This window comes from Syngnathus acus, chromosome 17, assembly GCF_901709675.1.
Source record: "Syngnathus acus chromosome 17, fSynAcu1.2, whole genome shotgun sequence".
Taxonomy (NCBI): Eukaryota; Metazoa; Chordata; class Actinopteri; order Syngnathiformes; family Syngnathidae; genus Syngnathus; species Syngnathus acus.
This window is the reverse complement of record NC_051102.1, coordinates 6,928,075-6,946,959: the sequence shown is the minus strand read 5'-3', so window position 1 is coordinate 6,946,959 and position 18,885 is coordinate 6,928,075. Positions and strand designations below refer to the sequence as shown.

At 42.2% G+C, this 18,885-nt stretch overlaps 1 protein-coding gene across 1 annotated transcript in view; it reads left to right on the top strand.

Moving 5' to 3' along the window:
* Window positions 1-1,812: 1,812 nt before the first annotated feature.
* Window positions 1,813-18,885, top strand: part of LOC119137050 (piezo-type mechanosensitive ion channel component 2) — a 33,230-nt gene continuing 16,157 nt past the window's right edge. The window contains 18 exon segments of the mRNA XM_037276032.1: window positions 1,813-2,354; window positions 7,469-7,564; window positions 9,168-9,293; window positions 11,349-11,391; window positions 12,868-12,943; window positions 12,945-13,031; window positions 13,160-13,430; window positions 13,504-13,717; window positions 14,417-14,591; window positions 15,503-15,622; window positions 15,882-15,917; window positions 16,300-16,420; window positions 16,492-16,676; window positions 16,800-17,030; window positions 17,131-17,251; window positions 17,314-17,507; window positions 17,910-18,037; window positions 18,104-18,277. Coding sequence (XP_037131927.1) covers window positions 2,291-2,354; window positions 7,469-7,564; window positions 9,168-9,293; window positions 11,349-11,391; window positions 12,868-12,943; window positions 12,945-13,031; window positions 13,160-13,430; window positions 13,504-13,717; window positions 14,417-14,591; window positions 15,503-15,622; window positions 15,882-15,917; window positions 16,300-16,420; window positions 16,492-16,676; window positions 16,800-17,030; window positions 17,131-17,251; window positions 17,314-17,507; window positions 17,910-18,037; window positions 18,104-18,277 — 2,462 coding nt within the window. The 5' untranslated portion in view covers window positions 1,813-2,290.

Sequence of the window (18,885 nt, the reverse complement as noted above, 5' to 3'; positions counted from 1 at the left end):
TGCTGCTGATCACAATGATAGTAATGCCGATGAGCAACCTAAGGCCTTGTGTTTTCTCTGCAAGAAACAACATGTAAAAGTATGTCCGTAAAAGTGTGTTGTTGTGTTTGCTGCCCAGCATCCCGGCTATCCAGTCCAGTGGGTGCATTAGGTGCCTCGGCTCCTTCCTCCTGCTCAATGACAACAATAAACAAGTGGTTGAAAGCCATTATCCCGACCGACATCATCAAATAACGTTCACTCCATTTGTCCTGACCTGTTCCGGTGTTAAGTGAAAAGAAAACATCATTTCCAAGGAAGCGTGCCAAGCGCCGAACCCCGGCCTATAGACGACCAGCATCCTGTTGGATACGGCCTTTCACGCAGAGATCTTGCATTCTCCACTCTCAATGATGTTGGGCCAAGATGCAAAGCCACATTTAGTGCTGAATCATCGTCAATGTTTTAACCAGTCGGATCCATTTGGGAAGAGGTCAATAAGTCCCTCTTCAGCATGGGATAAATAATGGATCAAAGACAACCATTCCCCTCAACATTGGCAGGGAGTGATTGGACTGTCACATCCTGACACAAATCACGGCCTGACGTTATCGACTGCTGCGGCAGTGACGACGGCATCCGGCCCGTTTGGGTCAGCGCCTCAAACTGATGTTGTCCAGCTTGTCCCGTATCAACCACTCAAGCTGTTCACTCCCATCATGCTTTGCAGAAACTGATAAATTATGTCGTTTCAAAAGATCAAGGCACTAGCGCAGTGCGGCATTTATCAGTGCATTTGATCTACTGAAAATATTGATTACTGTCAACATGTTGCTTTGTGAAATATTAAAAAATATATCCAATTATCCCGGTCCCACTAATGATGTCTTTCAAATAATGGACATTTGTACCGATATTGTCATATCTGGCATGGCATTAATTTAACATATTAACATAGATTAATTTAGTAGTCTTCCACACATAAGTAAACCATCACAGTGGCTTGATTGTTATAATTAACAATATAATTAACGTATTCAGAATTTATTTAGTGTTTAAAATTCAAGAAATAGATACCCCTCTTATTTTTGCAAAGAAAAATCATCATTACATTTTTGTTGGATCCGTAAAATACAAAAAAATCATTAAAAGATTATCCTATAAATGATTATACAGTATTACTATATGATACTGTACTATATAGTTGTTACAGTTGAATTAGTTCACAACAAACCTATTTTGAATTACTATTGACAAAGTAAAAATCTTTGGACAATAGATTTTTAATTAGAGCAGTATAAGTCAATAAAATGATTAATATGTGCTTCTATGCTCGTTGTATAATAATTACTATTATTTTACCAATTCTTTCACTAAAAACGCAATTTGAATAAAAAAAGTTTAATAATGAAAATTCTCTTGACTCGATTAGAAATGGATGCGCAGGTGCAGACTCGTTTCTGAACCTATAGGTGACGCTGTTTCTCTTTGTTCGAGACGGTCATCAAATTTTGGGTGTGGGAGCGTGTCATAAAATGATCAAAGACACGCCTTAAAACTCCTAAAACATTCTTACCAAATAATTAAAATGTAAAATGCATAAATATAATTGGAAAAGCACAAAACAAGCTACTTTTTAGTGACATTGTTTGCTAACATTTGCGCTACAAGTGTTAGTGTCCTCCCTCCCCTTTCATTCAAGCCAATTATCGTCTGAGGGTGGAGTCACAAACTAAAGGAAGGTCTTTGATTGGTAGGTGGATATGCCAATCACATGTTGCCTCCCGATAAGGCTAGCACAGCCCACGCGCGCGCCCAGTTTCACTCAAAAGTGTTAAATCCACCCAAGGAGCCACACCGAGGAGAGGTGAACCTCTACAAAGTCTGGCAAAGTCCAACAAATGACACTTTTGACGCCTCTACAAAGAAGCTTTATTTCAACTTGACTACCTGTTGTTTCTTTTCAGCAACAGTTTCAGCAACGCGACCGGTGACCATTTGAGTGGCGAACATGACTTGAACGCAACGCCCGCTAACAAAAGTCTCTTTTGGCTATGAGCTGCCGGGTGTGGATGGTGATGATGAAGCCTGGAAGTGGCCTCCTCTCGCCACCTTGGACAAGCCGCCGCTCAGGTGTCTCGTTCAGCCACAGCCGACTGGTTGGGAGGCGTGTACACCCGTGACAGCCAGGATTTGAGACACTTTTTTTTGGGAAGGGGATGAGACGGAGACTCTAACGACCGAGGAAGAGTGAGAGAGAGAAAAGAGAGAAGAGAGAGAGTTCCTTTGAGCTGCCAAAGAGGCGCGCGCCATGGCCTCGGAGGTGGTGTGCGGGCTGGTCTTCAGGCTGCTGTTGCCTGCCTGCCTCGCAGCCGGTGAGTTTTTAATTTAAATTTCGAATATATCGCGTTTCCATTTCGGACTGGAGATGAGTGACGGATTACGTCACCCTTGTTTACCCCCCTTCTTCTAAACACTTAGCTACTTGCACGTAATTTACAACGTAAACAAATCATTTCAATTTGCCCTACTTTCATTGAAGGCAGCATTTAAACTACAGTAAAACACAAACGGTGCCTTCATGGCAGTTGTTGAAAATAACTTTTACCCCGACGAATTAACTTCATTCCTATCAATATCAAAAGAGAACTGGACAGTTTGCTTAAAGATAACCTGTCAACTATTAAAAGCATTGCATTTGGGGCTTTTTTTTTGTGGGGAAATTACTTTTATCTTAACCACATAACCATGGTTGTATTGACTTCTAAGTTATAATAAGAGAATTAGCATTGACCCTGGATTATTTGAAGGCACCTTTTTAACTAAGGCACAATTTTTCTCTAAAGGTCATTTTCTAAAGAAACCTTGATAGAAATTTCAGCCCCATTCAGTTTCAGAAGACGTTATTTATCCGCCTGGGCTAATGGAAGGAGCAGAGAGCAATACAGGTAAATGATTAAATGTGAAATTAAAAAAAACCTTTCAAATCAATGTAAAAACAAAAGTGATGCTCTCCGTCTTCTGCCTTCAACATTTCAAATCTTCCTTAAAAATTGTGTTTTGTTTCAAGCTAAATTAGCTTGAGTGTAACCACTTCACTTACATTAATGAAAAACAAAAGTGACATTTCCCCCCAGCTGCCTTGAAGGCAACATTTAATCAAAGTGGCATAATTCACCTCAAGGCTCCAAAGTACTTTTAGCCACTTATATTGATTCATCTGATTGGAAAATGAAAGGTGACATTTACCCCAGCTGCCTCAATGAAGTACCAACCAAATGCCTTCTACAGACATGAATGTCAACATTATTATTGTAATAATTTCTAATATAAATCTACAACTCACCTCAGGTAAATGTGATCGCACTGCGGTCATGTGAATGTGTTGCATAATGAATCTTGCCTTCAAGACACGAGGTGAAAATGGCCTTTTACACTTTATTTACGTCACCATGAGTGAATTTAAACATTAAAAATGACAACTGCACAGAAGCCTGTTGGTTTTAAACACTATCCATCCAAAATGGGTGTTGTACCTTCAACCCAGTTGCAGTCACAATATTTATGGTAAGTTAAATTAGCCACTTTAAGGAGTAATGTCACCGTCGGGGTTGTTTGGGGAAAAGGACCTTTGCTACTTTTTGACATGGAAGTGCCAGCCATTATAAATAAATAAAGCACCTAAGGTCAGGCCCTAAATCCGTCAGCAGTGCTAGACCTTTTTGAAAATTCCCTTAAATGATACGTGGATTGATGGGTGTTTATTCACGTCAGCATTCACCTCGCGTGACTGTAAATATAAAATCCCCCACAATCTGGATGATTCATTCATAAACAAGCTTTTATTGCACTTGTATTTAGCTCATATTACAGGCAATTTATGGATGTTGGAGTTAGGATAAAAGAAATGAAAATGTGCATAGTTTTTCATTCAAATGTTTCCCCCCATTATTTATGTATTTTGTAATGTGTTCATTTTTAACACATTCAATATTTTATGGTTAACGCCTGCATAATAGCAGAAAAAGAAAGCAAAACTGCTCTGCTTTTTCATGTATAAAAAATTCTTTCAATTTTTGGATATATTTTTTAACTTTTATAAAATTCCTTTTTAGTGTATTTTATTATCTAGTGCACAACAATTGCTGTGCATTTCCATGCAATGGAGATCAGGACAGGAAGATGTTTGCGGAGGCCATTTATAAATATCAGTGGATTTGATAAAAAAAAATACATAAATTAAAAAAAAGCCATTTCATATATTTAACTAAAAAAAAAAAAACAGAACACTGTAAGTACAAATTAGCGCAACTTTATATGCTCACTAATTTGGATTCACCTGTTTTGTTTGACATCTTTGGCATATTGAACCATATTGAATGTTTCAAGTTGAACTTGGTGACTTGTTCATTGAGTGGTTCATTAGAGGTGCGGTCATGTCCTTGCCTCAATGAAGTGGTGTTTACTTTTGGGTGTTTAAGCGGCCATTTTGTGGTCAGGCCACAAATGCGCAAGGAGTCACTAATGTCCGAGCCCATCTTTTTTTTTCTTTTTTCTAAGCGTGCCGTAATGCACAAGCATCACCGACTGCATCGTTATTTCCAGAAGCCATTGCGAGGTCATGCATGGGCTCCATTAATTGGTGGAAAGCCGTTTTAACATCATGAATTATTAATGCGGATTGCCAATGAGAGAATTGACTTGCCTTTTATCGTAAGCATACCTTTTTAATAATTGATGTCTTTTTGGGAGTGCAAAATGAGCACTCCTGTCCGTCGTCGCCGACAGGAAGCGAGGGGGGGATGTAAAGTGGAACGTATGGGATAATGCGCGGCGGCGGCGGCGGCAGATTGCGATGATGGCGACGATGTCATCGGGCAAGGTCTGTCGAGGGTCACGCCTTGATGAAAATGTCCGCCGATAATCGAAGTAGTAATTACCCCAACCTGTAACCCCAACTCTAACACTTTGCTGAGTTTTCTTACCACCACCCAACTCGCCTGTTTCAGGCCAACATGAACAAAATGGACGGCTTATGAGACAATACAGCGGGCACGGGGAAGATAGGTCAATGTGACAATGGGAGCTTCATTTTAGGATAAACATGATGTATATAAGATATATGTATTTGTTACATTCATCTTTGAGTTGAGATTTTTTTTTTTTTTAAATCACAAAACTTGTCTGAATGAAAAGAATGAAATTATGAGGAGAAAAAAAAAAAGGAAGCAAATGGAATGACCTCAGTGTTCAGTGCGTTTGCAGCCAAGTGATAAAAAAGACCAAAGTCGGAGTGTCGACGGACTGCTTTTTGTTTCTGGGATTCAAACACCTGCCGCTTCCTTCCTATCCGCCACCACATATGCATCGCCACTGTCGCTCGCGTTACGTAGTTGCTTTTTTTAACCCTCCTACCTCCCTGATGGCCATCTAGCATCACCTCTTTTGAAAACCCACAGCCATAGAGTCCTTGTGTACACAACATGTACAAGACCCAAACAACACCCACCACAGCTGTGTAGTACTTTTTTTTTGTTTTGTTTTTTGACTGGAGTACAAGCCTGGCAAAACCAAGCTCCTGGGTGCTGTTTCTCAAAAGTCAACAAATAGCAGAACATCGCCGTGTAGTTGGATCTTGATCGTAAGAGAGACTGTTTTGTCGTGTTTTTGCTACTGATAAGGGGCTAGTGGCATTAGCCACATTAGCATGACTCTGAAACTTGACATGAAAAGACATTAGACGTGTTGTATTTACAATTTTATAATGTATATAAAAGTTACGTAATGTAATTTGGCATTCTGAATATTGCATTACCCACAAAGAAAAGCCGCAATCATCTCATCGCAAATTAGCTCGCAACTACTCGTCACTTGATCTCTAAGACACACTTATTGACCTTTTGTGACCACTTTCCATTAGCCACATTAGCATGACTTGCAAACTTAATTATTTAAGCAGAACAAATAACAAAAACATGACTCACATTTGTTGTTTAAGTTTGTTAAAGGGAAACTAACTCATTAGTAACTGCTAGCAACTCAAATTAGCATGACTCACATACTTGTTTTTTGTTTGAAATAAGACAAATAAAAGCATGACTGTTTGTTGTTCAAATCTATTAAGAGCAAACTAGCATGCTACTACTTAACATTCAACATTGCTAGCTAGTTTGCATGTTGGCATTCGCCACATTAGCTTGACAAACAACTAAATTTTGGTCTTTTTACGTCCAAAGATCATCTTATGTGTGTGTTTTTAAGTCTATATTTAAAGTTAAAATTTGCACAGGAGTGACTTGATACTCTTCTGGTTTAAAAAAAAAAAAAAAAGTTCTGCTGGTTAAGAATTCCTTACTTATCGCTCGAGGTGCTACGCTGCGCCTCCTTAACATCCGTTTATATTTCTGGCCTCAAACTCGGCCTTCTTTGTGGTTTTGTGGCAGCTTTTGCGGCTTTTTGAAAGACGAGACGAGACAAAGGTCCGCTTCAACTTTTTTTTTTTTGCTTCATGTGATATGTGAAAACAAAAGGCGCTTATATTCTTATTTTTTTATGGATCCACAGCGAGTGACTCACCAAAAGCAGACTGGAAGCATAGAGTCAAGCGTCTGCAGATAAATACCTCAAACCACTTGGCTCCTGATACTTTTTTTTTTTAGCAGTTAGTGGGAGGCTTATAGTCTTAATAATTAGATTAGGCTTTCAGTGTGAGAGCAGTAAGGGGAGCCAAGGCAAATGTTGTTGAATGGGACCTTTGAGTGTGCAAAGATAAATAAAAGCAGTGTTTTTTTTAGCAGTCCACTAATTTTTTTCGGCTTGTTAATGATGCGCTTGTTGATTTTCGAGCAGAAAGAAAGAACTTGAGAGGACTCAACACATACCTCCAGAAAAAAGAAGGAGGGAGGCTTGATACAATAAATTCAAGCAAGGTTTTACAGCTTTTAAAGGAGGAATATGCTTTTATTTCATTGCATAAGTGCATCGAGTAAAACTTAGCGGAACTCTGTTTATAACTTGAAAATGGCTTGAAAATGGCGATGCTTCACCCAGCCTACCTTGCAAGTCATGGAAGGGCTGTACTTGAAGTGCAAGTTTGCACTTAAGCGTTTGAACATTTCGCATTGAAGTACACGTGTCATTTGTTGTGATGCATCCTCGACTCTCTAAACAGGAAATGGCTTTATTGGCTGAGTAATGCGCTTTCTAATGTGTCCATGTTTTTTTTTTTAAACAACACTTTGTACCAGTGTTTTTCCTCAATACCTGGTAAATGGCAAAAGAATCAACACCCATGCTAACATTAGCTTAGCAGTTCACACGCCACTTTCATGGCATACATAAGTGAGAAGAAAATGAATACACATGCTGATATTATTTTAGTGTTCTACTCCACAGTCTCACTTTCTTGGGATGGCTGTTTTGAACTCAGAAGGAAATAAACACACATGCTAACATTAGCTGAATTACGCTTTGTCTTCTCTGTCGTCAGCTTGTCTCTTCAGGTACAACGTCCTGTCCCTCATCTACCTCATCTACCTCCTGCTTATTCCTCTCTTCCCCGAGCCCACGTGTACCACCATGCAGGGTAAGACCCCCTCGTCCTCCCCCCACAAACCACCTCGGAAACCTATTTACCTCCACCGAGAAAGAATAATACGACGACGTAACACTTTTCCATTACACATTGCTGCGTACAGAAACTACCGAGTCCACTTGAACCCTGCAAATCGGTGATTTGACGCAAAGCAAACACATGTTGATATTGAGGCTATTAATGGCAATAACTTTGTTGAGGCTTGACTGAATGATCATTAATCGTAATGCTTGTCACTCCCGATGCCGTTTAATGTTCTTTCAAGTTTAACTCCTTTGAATTGAAAACAACCTCTGAGGTTCATTTGGCGCGGCGGTTTGGACTGCGGTCGCCGAGCAGAACACCTCTTACCACAGAAGAAAGCACCCGTGGTTCTCAATAATATATAAAGGCATCTCGGGGCAGTGTCCTGAGCGTCTCCAGCTGAAATAACAATCAGGAAGTCGAGCAGCACTACCAGAGTGGACCACTTACATGTTCATCAATAGTTAAAGAGACAGGGAAGAGGAATGTTCACTGATCCCATCCCCAAGTTAGAAACACGTCAGAATCGGACTCAACATTAGGTACATTTGCATGATCCATTTTTATTTTGTTTTTAAATCAAAAAGAAAGCAGCCATTTTAGGGATATTTTAGTCATTTCCAGAAGAATACTTGATAATATCATGCCCCTTATGGTGAAATGAGGTTGTGTCATTTTTGTTAAGCCAGACGATGCCTTCTATTTGGGAAACCGCCCAAAGGTGCTCATGGGATGATGTCTTAATCGTGTTGTAAAAATCAAAATGAGTCAAGATGAGTGTGACTCAACCTTTGTACAAAAATGTGGAAAAATCACCCGCAGCCGATCCTTTGCACCATTTTTTTTTTTTTTTTTCGCAGAAAGCAGCGAAACACTCCCCACACATCCTCGTTTACAAGCGCTCTTTTCCAGACTTTGCCACCTCCTGGGGAATCGTTAGCACAAATTGCTCCGGGTTTGAATACGCTTGCTGATTTGATCAGATCCCACCAGTAGCTTCACCTGGGCCAGGGCCATGCAAAACTGAATGGTTGAACCTGCTCACACCCAAAAAAAAAAAAAAAACAGTCGCAGAATCTTCATCAAAGGAGTTGGATTGTTCGACTGTGCAGTCTCCTGGCAACGTTTTCCCCAAATACCTGTCGCTGCGCAATAAAACCGCTTACATGTGCAGTGCAGCTGGGGCAGCTTTCTGGTATTTGAGGGTAGCTTTGGGAAGGTCATTAAGTGTGACCACCAACCACTACATAGTCAATATCTTCACCAGAGGGGGCATTCTAACTAGCACGCCGTGCAACACTTTACGTGTTTTCAACAGTACGCGGTGTTCTAGGTAGGACCTTGAGAAATTTGAGTACTCCGACTAAAAAAAAAAAAAAAAAAAATCTGCCTTGGGTACGTGTTTATTTGACGTGCATGGTCAGGAAGACAGTGAAGCCGGCCGAAGCCATGACGATAACCAACTTCAAAATAAAATCTTGGCAAATACGTATGTATTGTATTTCAGCAGTTTCTCGACTGTCTAGGGTGTTTTTTTGATGGTGACCGAGGTTTTTTGTCCTGCATCCAGGCTACACAGGGCGTCTGCTGCAGTCACTGTGCTTCACCAGTGTGTCCTTCCTGCTCCTGCATATTATTTATCAGATTACGGTCAACAGCCTCCTGGCCGGCAGCTCCATCAGCGCCGACTTCAACTGTAAGTAGCGTGCAGAAGTTCACGTTCAGTTCATGTGGTCTTGTTTCACTTATTTGCATCTTAAAGATTGCATTTCTTCTTCCTTTTGCTTTCTTTGCTTTGCAATGCATATTCTGTCTCTTTTTATGTATTTACGGTACATTGAATCTAAGAAGTTGGCAATCATTTATTTATGAATAACAGACTTGACCTAACGTCTGTGCTTGGACAATCCCACAACTCCCAACGCATTCCACTCGCAGCACTGATTGATGCTGAGACCGACCGTGTTGAAATTGTTGAAGAGCAAAAAAAGTGCTTCTTCCCTCACAGACTTGACTTAATGAAAATGTTCAGTCATTTGCCAGGAAGGCAGAAAACTCCATTAAGAGATTATCTCGTGAAATGAAGTTACATACTCAGCGTAATTAAGAAATGTCGCTCGCCGTTCACAGAAAATGAACACTCGACGCAACGCTAATTGTTTTCTATGTATGACACTCGTTCTCATGAATAAACACAACTCGGTGACGGAAATCGTCGCGTTAGATTCATTAATGAGGATATTGAGGGCTTACAGGTTCACCTTTTCACCATTTAAAAAACATTTATTTACAACAACTGCAGAGAACACCAAGTGTTTATCATGTTCGGGTAATGTATTTATTTATTTGTGTGTTTGTGTATTATTCTAGTTTACTTGTATAAGACAACTTAATTTTTTGCGTTTTATTTTTTTTTATGTGTACTTGATAATGTATTATGGCTTCTGGCATCACTTGCGCATAATTTCTTTTTTATGTATGTGGTATTTCGAAAGTGGTGTGTTCAGTCAACAGAAGGGTGTGGTGTGTGGCAGGAAAATGACGTGAAAATGTGACGGTTTGGACGTGATAAGACGCCCCCGCCTCCCCCTCCTCCTCCTCCATTTAGTCAGCTCCACCCATGTCTTTGACAGTTCACAGCACAGAAAGCCCCAAACTCTTTGTAAATGCTCACACACACACACACACACACACACACACACACACACACACACACACACACACACACACACACACACACACACACACACACACCGTGTTGAGTCAGCACAGAGGAATGGCGGATGACTCTGAAGGAAAAGGCGGTGACCAGTGGACGAACGGCGGGGGCAGCTGGAGCCCTGCAGCGTATCTCTGTCGTACTCCCCTTCAATCCGGTCGACGTCTTTAAGAGGAAATACGGGAAAAGTTCTCGAAAGGGCCAGACAGAGGCGGGAGGTTGGTAAGGGGAACCACCTCAGTGCGAAGGAAGACTCCTTGTTTACGCCAACGCCAGAAGGAAAAGGGTGTCAAGGGGTTAAATACCAGATTTAGAAAGGTCAGATAAGGGAGGCATCGACTGGAAATGCAGGAAACGATCCCCAAAGCAGAGAAATGCACCCAACATGACACTTTATATTGAATGGTCTTTACAACCTGTACTACAGCATAGAAACTGTCCCATCCAACGACTATATTGTCTAATTTACCATTTTATGTAGCATATGTACATCATATTTAATATATGCTCCAATCCAAATGAGGTGATCATTCATTTATTCATTGCTTCCCGATCAGTTCAAGTCTATCTGCGACCGCATAGTCATAAAATTCCCGTGCCACGACACCCTGATTGGGAATCAGCGGTTTACAGGACTAATGTGCTTTGTGGCGTTGCATTATGTATCATCTCCACAAACTTGTGGTTCTCTCCCTCAGTGCCTTATTAAACAGCCCCCAAGGTGTTAAAAATGCGAGGGAGTCCCCCGGCAAAGTTGCGCCTGTTTGTCTGAGCATTCTCAATAGGTGGAAACGGACCCCCACTGCCCCGCAGTGACGTTCAGGAACACTTGAAGTACTCGGAAGGAAAGATGGCATTCTTCTTCCCTTGAGATTCAGTGTAGGAGCTGTATTCAAGTCAAAGAACGTAATCTCTTCTTATGCTTGTAGTTTGCGTACTGCTGATAATGATTTGTGAGATGTTGTGGGTGTGCTATTAGCTTGTAGGAAATACTCGTAAACATGCTCACTAAACATTTTCTTCCCATACCAGGTTCTGCGTGGGAAAAATCCATCAGACAAATTGGATTTGAGAGGTAAGCATAAGTCCGACCACAAATGTACATGTCAGTTAATGACATTATTGTACTTTGCTGAGGACCGTAAGTGTTTAAGTGTGGCATTTTCGTCTGTAGTTCAGCGCATGAAGGGTGTGCTAGCTTTAGCGCTCACTTGAGCAATCCCATTGTCAGGAACAGACAGATTGACTCATGATTTGGTGGAGGGCCGAGTCAGCAACAAGCAAATTCTCCTTACGCAAAGCGAGTTTGCCAAACGTCCCGGACATTGAAGAATAGCCCTTAAAATTCTGATAGCCCCACCCCGAGGTCGAAAATTGCCCCTTTCCATGTTGCGTGTGTCGTTTTTTACATAACTATGACACCGGAAAAATGAAGGGTGGGAAAAGGGCCTCTTTTCCAGGCAGTGTAACAACCTGACAATGACGGTAAAGAGCACTTTGGTGTCCCTCTGTGGCCTCCTGATGAAAATTAAACCCAGTTAGGCTGCCGCCATGTCTGCCCGCTTGTGCGCACTGATCCCGTTAGTTGCGGCTTCCTACGTACGTACGGGAATGTCAAAACTTGCCCCATTCACCGTGATCTGATGGATGTTTAAGAATAGGAGATTTAGCGCTTCTATTGATGGTGCACAATGAGAGTAGTGGTCGTTAAATTTAACGGCTGCTTCGTCCTACATTCCAATAACATACGTGCGAGTGTGAATGGTCTTTAGTTTTGATCTTTTTATCTTTATTTTAGTAAAATTGTAGTCAAATGTACTTCATTTAATGACTTTCTGTTTTCCCAGATGAATAAATGTATTTATGACAAACGACATTGAGTCATACGTCTAATTAAAGGTCTTGATGTGAGGTTTTTCCATGATATAATTTAGTGGGTGATATAATCTCATACTCGCTAACCAAAAAAGTCTCACATTTTGAGCGATGATTAATATGTTCTGTTTATTGTCAACAGTTTCATTAGGCTCGGAATTGCATTTGATGTAGGAACAATAGCTTGGATGATAAAAAGCCTGCAATAAGAGTTTTTGGGAAAGCTGTTAGTCATTTTAGGACAATCGTGACGCCTCGTAAACATCGTCCTTAAGTGGCACCCCTAAATCACGGCAAGTCACGCCAAGCTCGCTACTACTGTCGCTGCCGCTTTTAGCTTCTTGTTTTGGTAGTTACACAGACACACACACTCACACATTATGATTAAATTAAAAAAAAAAAAAAAAAAGGCTGTTTATGATTATATATGGTGCTGGATTTGCACCAGGTATACCCCCCCCCCCACAGTCACTTGTTTACAACAGTGCATTTAAAACAGTTGGAATTATTTAATTATTTGGTTTTAGTGCACATAAAACCTCAGCATTCAGCACACATTAAAATAACACTTGAATGAACGGAAACAATCCCCATGTGAAGAGCCATTGTTTCCTCACTGATGTGATGCGTTCAAGTGTAACAGGATTGTGTCCCTTTTTTTGTTTTGTGTTCTCAGCGTGATAGGTGCCGACGCGGGAAACGGCATTCGAATATTCGTACCGGACATCGGCATGTGCATGGTGGGGGGGGGCCATCTGGTTTTTGTGTCGCAGTCTGGTACAGAAGAGGCCGCCTGAGGACATGGCTCAGGATAATGCCCATTTCCAAGCTGAGGAACAAGTGCGATCTTCTTGTTTTTACTGCTCACTCACCTGCATGTACATATTGGGGCAAAATACGCTTTGGAAACGTCTTTTTCCACTTGTATGAAAACCATAAATGCTTAAGTCCATTATTGTCACTGAAAGGAAGAAGACGAGAAGCTGAGCCTGGAAGATCACATCCTGCTGGAGGAGGACTCGGACGGTGGCTACGAGGCTGAGGAAGACGAGGAGGATGAGGTTGAGGGAGAAGGTGAGGTGGCGGATGACGAGGAAGAAGAAGAAGAAGCAAAGGAGAGCGCCAAGATGAAAATCCTGCGGCTGGTGGCAAAGGTGGCATCCAAAGTCAAGGAGGTCATTGGAAACCTGATCACCACGGCAGGGAAGGTGGTGGTGACCATCTTGTTGGGGACCACAGGTGAGGTCTCATCAACCCAGCGAAGCCACTAGCCGGAATCCACCAATTTGTGCACACGTTTGTTTTGTTCCAGGGATGATGCTTCCTTCCCTCACCTCGGCCGTCTACTTCTTCGTCTTCCTATTCCTGTGCACCTGGTGGTCTCTGCGCCGCACTTTCGACACGCTAATGTTCAGCTGCATGTGCGTGCTGATGGCCATCTTCAGTGCCGGCCATCTGGTGGTTCTCTACCTCTACCAGTTCCAGTTTTTCCAGGAGTCAGTCGCGCCAGACGACGACTTCATCAGGTCAGGTCCTCCGTTTGAGGTGCCGAACATGGTCATTTAGCATCCATCCATCCATCCATCCATCCATCCATCCATCCATCCATCCATCCATCCATCCATCCATCCACAACCCAACTATTTGCATAGAAACTATTAAAAAGTACATTTCCCAGAGCAAAGTTTGTTGATTCACCGCAAAACACCCAGAGGGAAGCTAGCTTCCTAATGCACGAGTGCTTTTTAAGCCTATTACACACCACAGCATTTGGGGGGAGCCTGCAGGAGCTTGTTTAAAGCACAGCAAATATTTACTTGTTGTTTGAGACAGGAAGAAGGCAACAAAACGGCAACAAAAGCAGCTGCAGGCTGGCCGTATTGGACTCAGCCACTCAGTGCGCACGCATGGACATCAGCGCTTTTAAGAGCTTCTACTACAAGCACCCTGCTTGTTATATTATGCATGAGGCAGGAGACAACCTGTTGCGCTGCGGTTTGTGTAGTAACAACCACATGGTTTCACATCTAGACCACACACACACACACGATTGATTCACTGTCAGTTTATGAATCAAATAGAATCATTGAAAAAATTGCAAAAAATACGTACATGGAAAAATTGTATTTAAAATGATATTTTGCACACAAATAAAAAAGTCAATTATCAATGTATGGATATAAATGGATTAATCAGTCATGCCTAACGTCCAGCCTCTCCTGCAGGTACTTTGGCATGTCACCCATCATTCAGAGTGACTGCGGCCGCACGTGGAAGCTGATGGTGCACCCCAAGAGAAAGTGGCACCATTTTGTCAACCCTGTCATGCTGCTGCTTCTCTATTATACACTGGCCACGCTCATACGCCTCTGGCTGCAGGAGCCTATTGACCAGCTGACCGTAAGCCCATGTACACTATTCAGGATAAATGTATTGCATATTTTCATAACATGATTCAAAAATAATAATAATTAAAAGTTTTCTATAAATAATAGAAATAAATATTTGCTTGTTACTCAAGAAAAACACGATTAGTATTGGGATCATGTAAAAATGACCACTGAGCTATTTTGAGAAGTCCGGTCAAGTATTGGCGCAATTTCCATTTCTAGGAAGTGAAATGTGGTGTGACACAGGAACCTTTTCGGGAAGTTTGAAAGGAAAGATTTCACTATAATGCATGATGGTAATGAGTCATTTTGTGAAGTTTACGGCTAAACTCAATGGACAAAAGAATTGGGACAGGTTCTACAGGATGTGAAAGTGAACTCGGACCCATTTTGTTTGTACAAGGTTGCACTGCTCTGTTCTGTAATGGTGTTATAGATTAATGAGTTTTTTTTTGTGTCCAAGTTCAATACTTGCTTGTCAGCCTTACAGCGCTATAGCCATGTATTGATCCGTTTAGTGTGTGTTTGTGTGTGTGCTCACGTTAGAAGATCCTGATAATAAAACGCGGTTAGCACATAAATCCGCACTTGACTGCTGTGTTCAGTAATCAGATTGTAATGGACCTTGTGTTCTTTTATGGCTGGTTCATTTTACAATTTCTCGGATAAAGTTTTGTTTTTTTGATTACGGCGAATGAATTATAATAAATAAATTATGGGCTAGGCTAATAAAGCAAAGCCTTTTTATATTGGCGTAGTTATGGAAGTTTCAGAATTGAATCGCCGTAATGGCACCTGAGTAGGGAGTTTTGGGGGATCCCTGTGTGCAGGCTCTTCTGAAATCTTGCAGAGATTCATGTTTTCCGGCACGAATCCGAGATGAAAGCACTCCATCCTCACTTGCTATCTGTGTTGTTTCAGGATGACGAGGAGGAAGACGCGTGCAAGGAAGACGAGCCGCTCGGGAACGGGACAAATAACTCAGCCAACAGGAAGAGGCAGATGTGGTGGGAGTCTAGGCAAGGCACAGACGAGAGAAATGTGCGTTGATCTCATAAACAGTTTCCTGAAGGGATCGTTATGATGTTTATCTTTGGAGTGAGGCTTCACTATTTCGCAAGTTGAGGCTGCACTCGAGGGTCTTTTTATTGCGTTTGGTCCCGCACTCAACAAACGATTCAAAACAGATCATACGTAATATTATCATAAGCAGCCGTCTTCATTTATCACAAGCAAAGGGGCAAAGCGATTTTAACCGGGCGTGTCTTGTTTGCTCTTTTCTCCCATCTTCTTTCCTTAGTTGCTCTCCACTCAGGATGCCGTCAGTGCAACCGAGGTAACAGGGCCAACCAACTTTCTCTTGCTGTATTTGCTTGAATTATTTTGCATACTCATTTTTCTTTCTTTTGTAGATCAATTCATTTGCTTTTCTTACTGTACTTTACATTTGCATTGCTTTTTTTTTTTTTTTTTAATTTTCCTGTTTGGAAAATTGAATTATTTACTTTCATAGACTCGTGACTTACCTATTTGACTGACTTACTTTTCATCATTGTATAACTTAGCACATTTTATTTAAAATATTTGCTTTTATGTGTTATGGGATTATGCGTGAAAAATTGCATAAGGTGTAAAAAGTGAAGAAAAAAAAGTTCCCTTTTCCTGCCGCTTACTTTGTAAATAACCTGATGTGTGTTGTCCTCTTCCCTTCAAATCAGGTTGTGCTAGCTCCCAACGGAACGTCCTTTGACTTCACGGTGACTGACAACGGTCCGCGCTATCTGGACCTGTACGCCACTCCTCAGTACAAAGGAGGCCAGTCCATCGGTGACTCCACAGGTAGATGACCACCGGACCACGTACGGGAGGAGTTCGTAGCATTCATCGACTGCGTTTGTTCCACATGGTAGCAGAGAAGGAAGAGCTGCGCGTGTACGAGGTGAGCCTTCCTCCCGAAGACGGGGAATCGCCCTCGGGAGAGGACAAGTCAGAGGGAAGTGAGGACGCCCTGACCAAGCGAGGCGTGGGCGCCATGGTCAAAGTTTTCCACTTCATCATGAAACAGAGTTACATCTGCGCGCTCATGGCCATGATGGTGAGCTAGTTAATTGTAAACTGAAGGTAAAACGTTTACTACACGTGTTCAAAGTGTGTGTGGGAGATTGGGAAAAAAATAAAATAGCGTATGAAGCATTTCTTCCGCACGTCCGTCCACTAGGCGTGGAGCATCACATACATCTCGTGGCTTACCTTCGTCTTCCTCATCTGGTCCTGCATCCTGTGGATGGTGCGCGACCGTCGGCGCTACGCCATGTTGTCGTCACCCTTCATGGTGGCCTACGGCAACCTCTTGATCGTCCTGCAATACTTCTTCAGCTTTGAGGGCATCGCGCACATGCCGGGACTCTCCGTGTCCAAAAATAACCTCTTTCATTCAATTTCCTCCAAGGTTCGTATGTATATTTTTTGGAGATACAACCGCTACGTATCCTGTTAGCGGTTGTCTGGTGCAGGCATACGTCAAGTAGATTTTCTCTTGTGTCTCGCAGGTGTTGTGTCTGTTGAGCTTTTGGCTGCTGTTGAGGCAGACCCTTACTGAGAAGTTAGAGAAGCAAAAGGAGGAAGAGGCGGGTCTCTTAGGTGTTCAGGTGGAGGAGCAAAAGATGAAAGGTGATTGGACAGGCGGCGAGTGTACCAATGAAGGAGTGATTGACCTTCTGTGTCTTCCATAGAGGAAGAGAAATCTGAGACCGAGGACGAACAGGACGTCATGCACGTGCTGGGCAACTTGGTGATGGCCCTGCTGGTCAAATACTGGATCTATATCTGTGGCGGCATGTTCTTCTTCGTCAGCTTTGAGGGGAACATCGTCATGTACAAGATCATCTACATGATGATGTTCCTTTCCTGCGTGGTGCTCTACCAGGTTTGTCTACTGGCACCCATTACCATTACGTGCATTTTACGACAAATATCTTTTGGACAATAAAATCGCTGTCTCACAAGTAATAAATTCCTGAAATGAAACCAAACGACAACCGTTTTAACCGTTCTGCAAACAAAATGGCTGCACACTTTTGTCATTATTGCTTCGCTCCTTCCAAATTGCAAATTCAATACCCGCCTAGTCTGGAGGTGCTGACCGTTCTATCGCCGTGTCGTAAAAATTGAGCGCCTCATAATCTAATCGGCCTGAAACCAAAACATTCGAGCTCAGTCCCCCTGAGCGTGTGCGTCGTTGAATGCATTGCCACCATTAACGTGTGTGTGTGTCCATTAAGTAGAAACACCCCAAGGAAAAAAAAACAAAAAACCTTTCCATTCCCAGGTGCACTACGAGTGGTGGCGAAGAATCCTTAAATACTTCTGGATGTCTGTGGTGATGTACACCATGCTGGTGCTCATCGCCGTTTACACCTTCCAGTTCAGATCCGACTCGGCGGAGAACAAAGACAGGTGAGGTCAACTTTGATCCCTTTGGCCTCCTGCAATTAAAATCCTTTTTTTTCTCTCTCTGTGCAGTTTCAAGGATTTGGGCCTGGAGAAATTTTCAGTGTCCGAGCTATTCACCAGGATCTTCATCCCTACCTCCTTCTTGCTCGTGTGCATCCTGCACCTGCACTACTTCCACGATCGCTTCCTGGAGCTCACCGACCTGCAAGCGGTGGTGGCCAAAGAAGAGAGCACTATCTATAGGTACATTTTTGGGAGATTATTCCTAGTCCTTCTTTCTACGGAGGAACCTTGAGTGATCTGAGATGTGTTTTTTTTTTTTTTTTATAGTAACCTTAAACTTGATTGTATGGTGTTGGTTAATTCAACTTTATTTATCGAGCGCTTTTTTTGTTGTTGCTTTTTTTTTTTTCCTTCTCTTTGTGTGACTTGCTCTTTCTGCGCCGCTGCTCTTCCTCCTCCTCCTCCTCCTCCTCTCACAGCCACGCTAAAGTCAGTGGGCGTGTGTATCTGATCACAAATAGGTGGGTAAGAGGCTCGCTTTCTGTGGCATCCATCAGCATCCTCCCGGTTTGCCCGTAAAATCCTCTAGTCTCTCCTTTATCCCTCTCGCCTTGGGTCTTATCTCACCTGTTCCCATAATTCACTCAGATGACTTAACTTGGTGGTGTCTTCAAGTTAGCTGGCAACTGGGAAATATCAAATCGTCCGCAGCATTTTATTTGACAAAAAAAACGGCATGTATCAAATGTCCGATATCCCAATTTGATGGAATGCGCCATTATTTTTTGACTTGCATCTTCCAACCTGTCTCTGCTTCCCTTCTTTTTGACCTGACATGTCTTTTCACC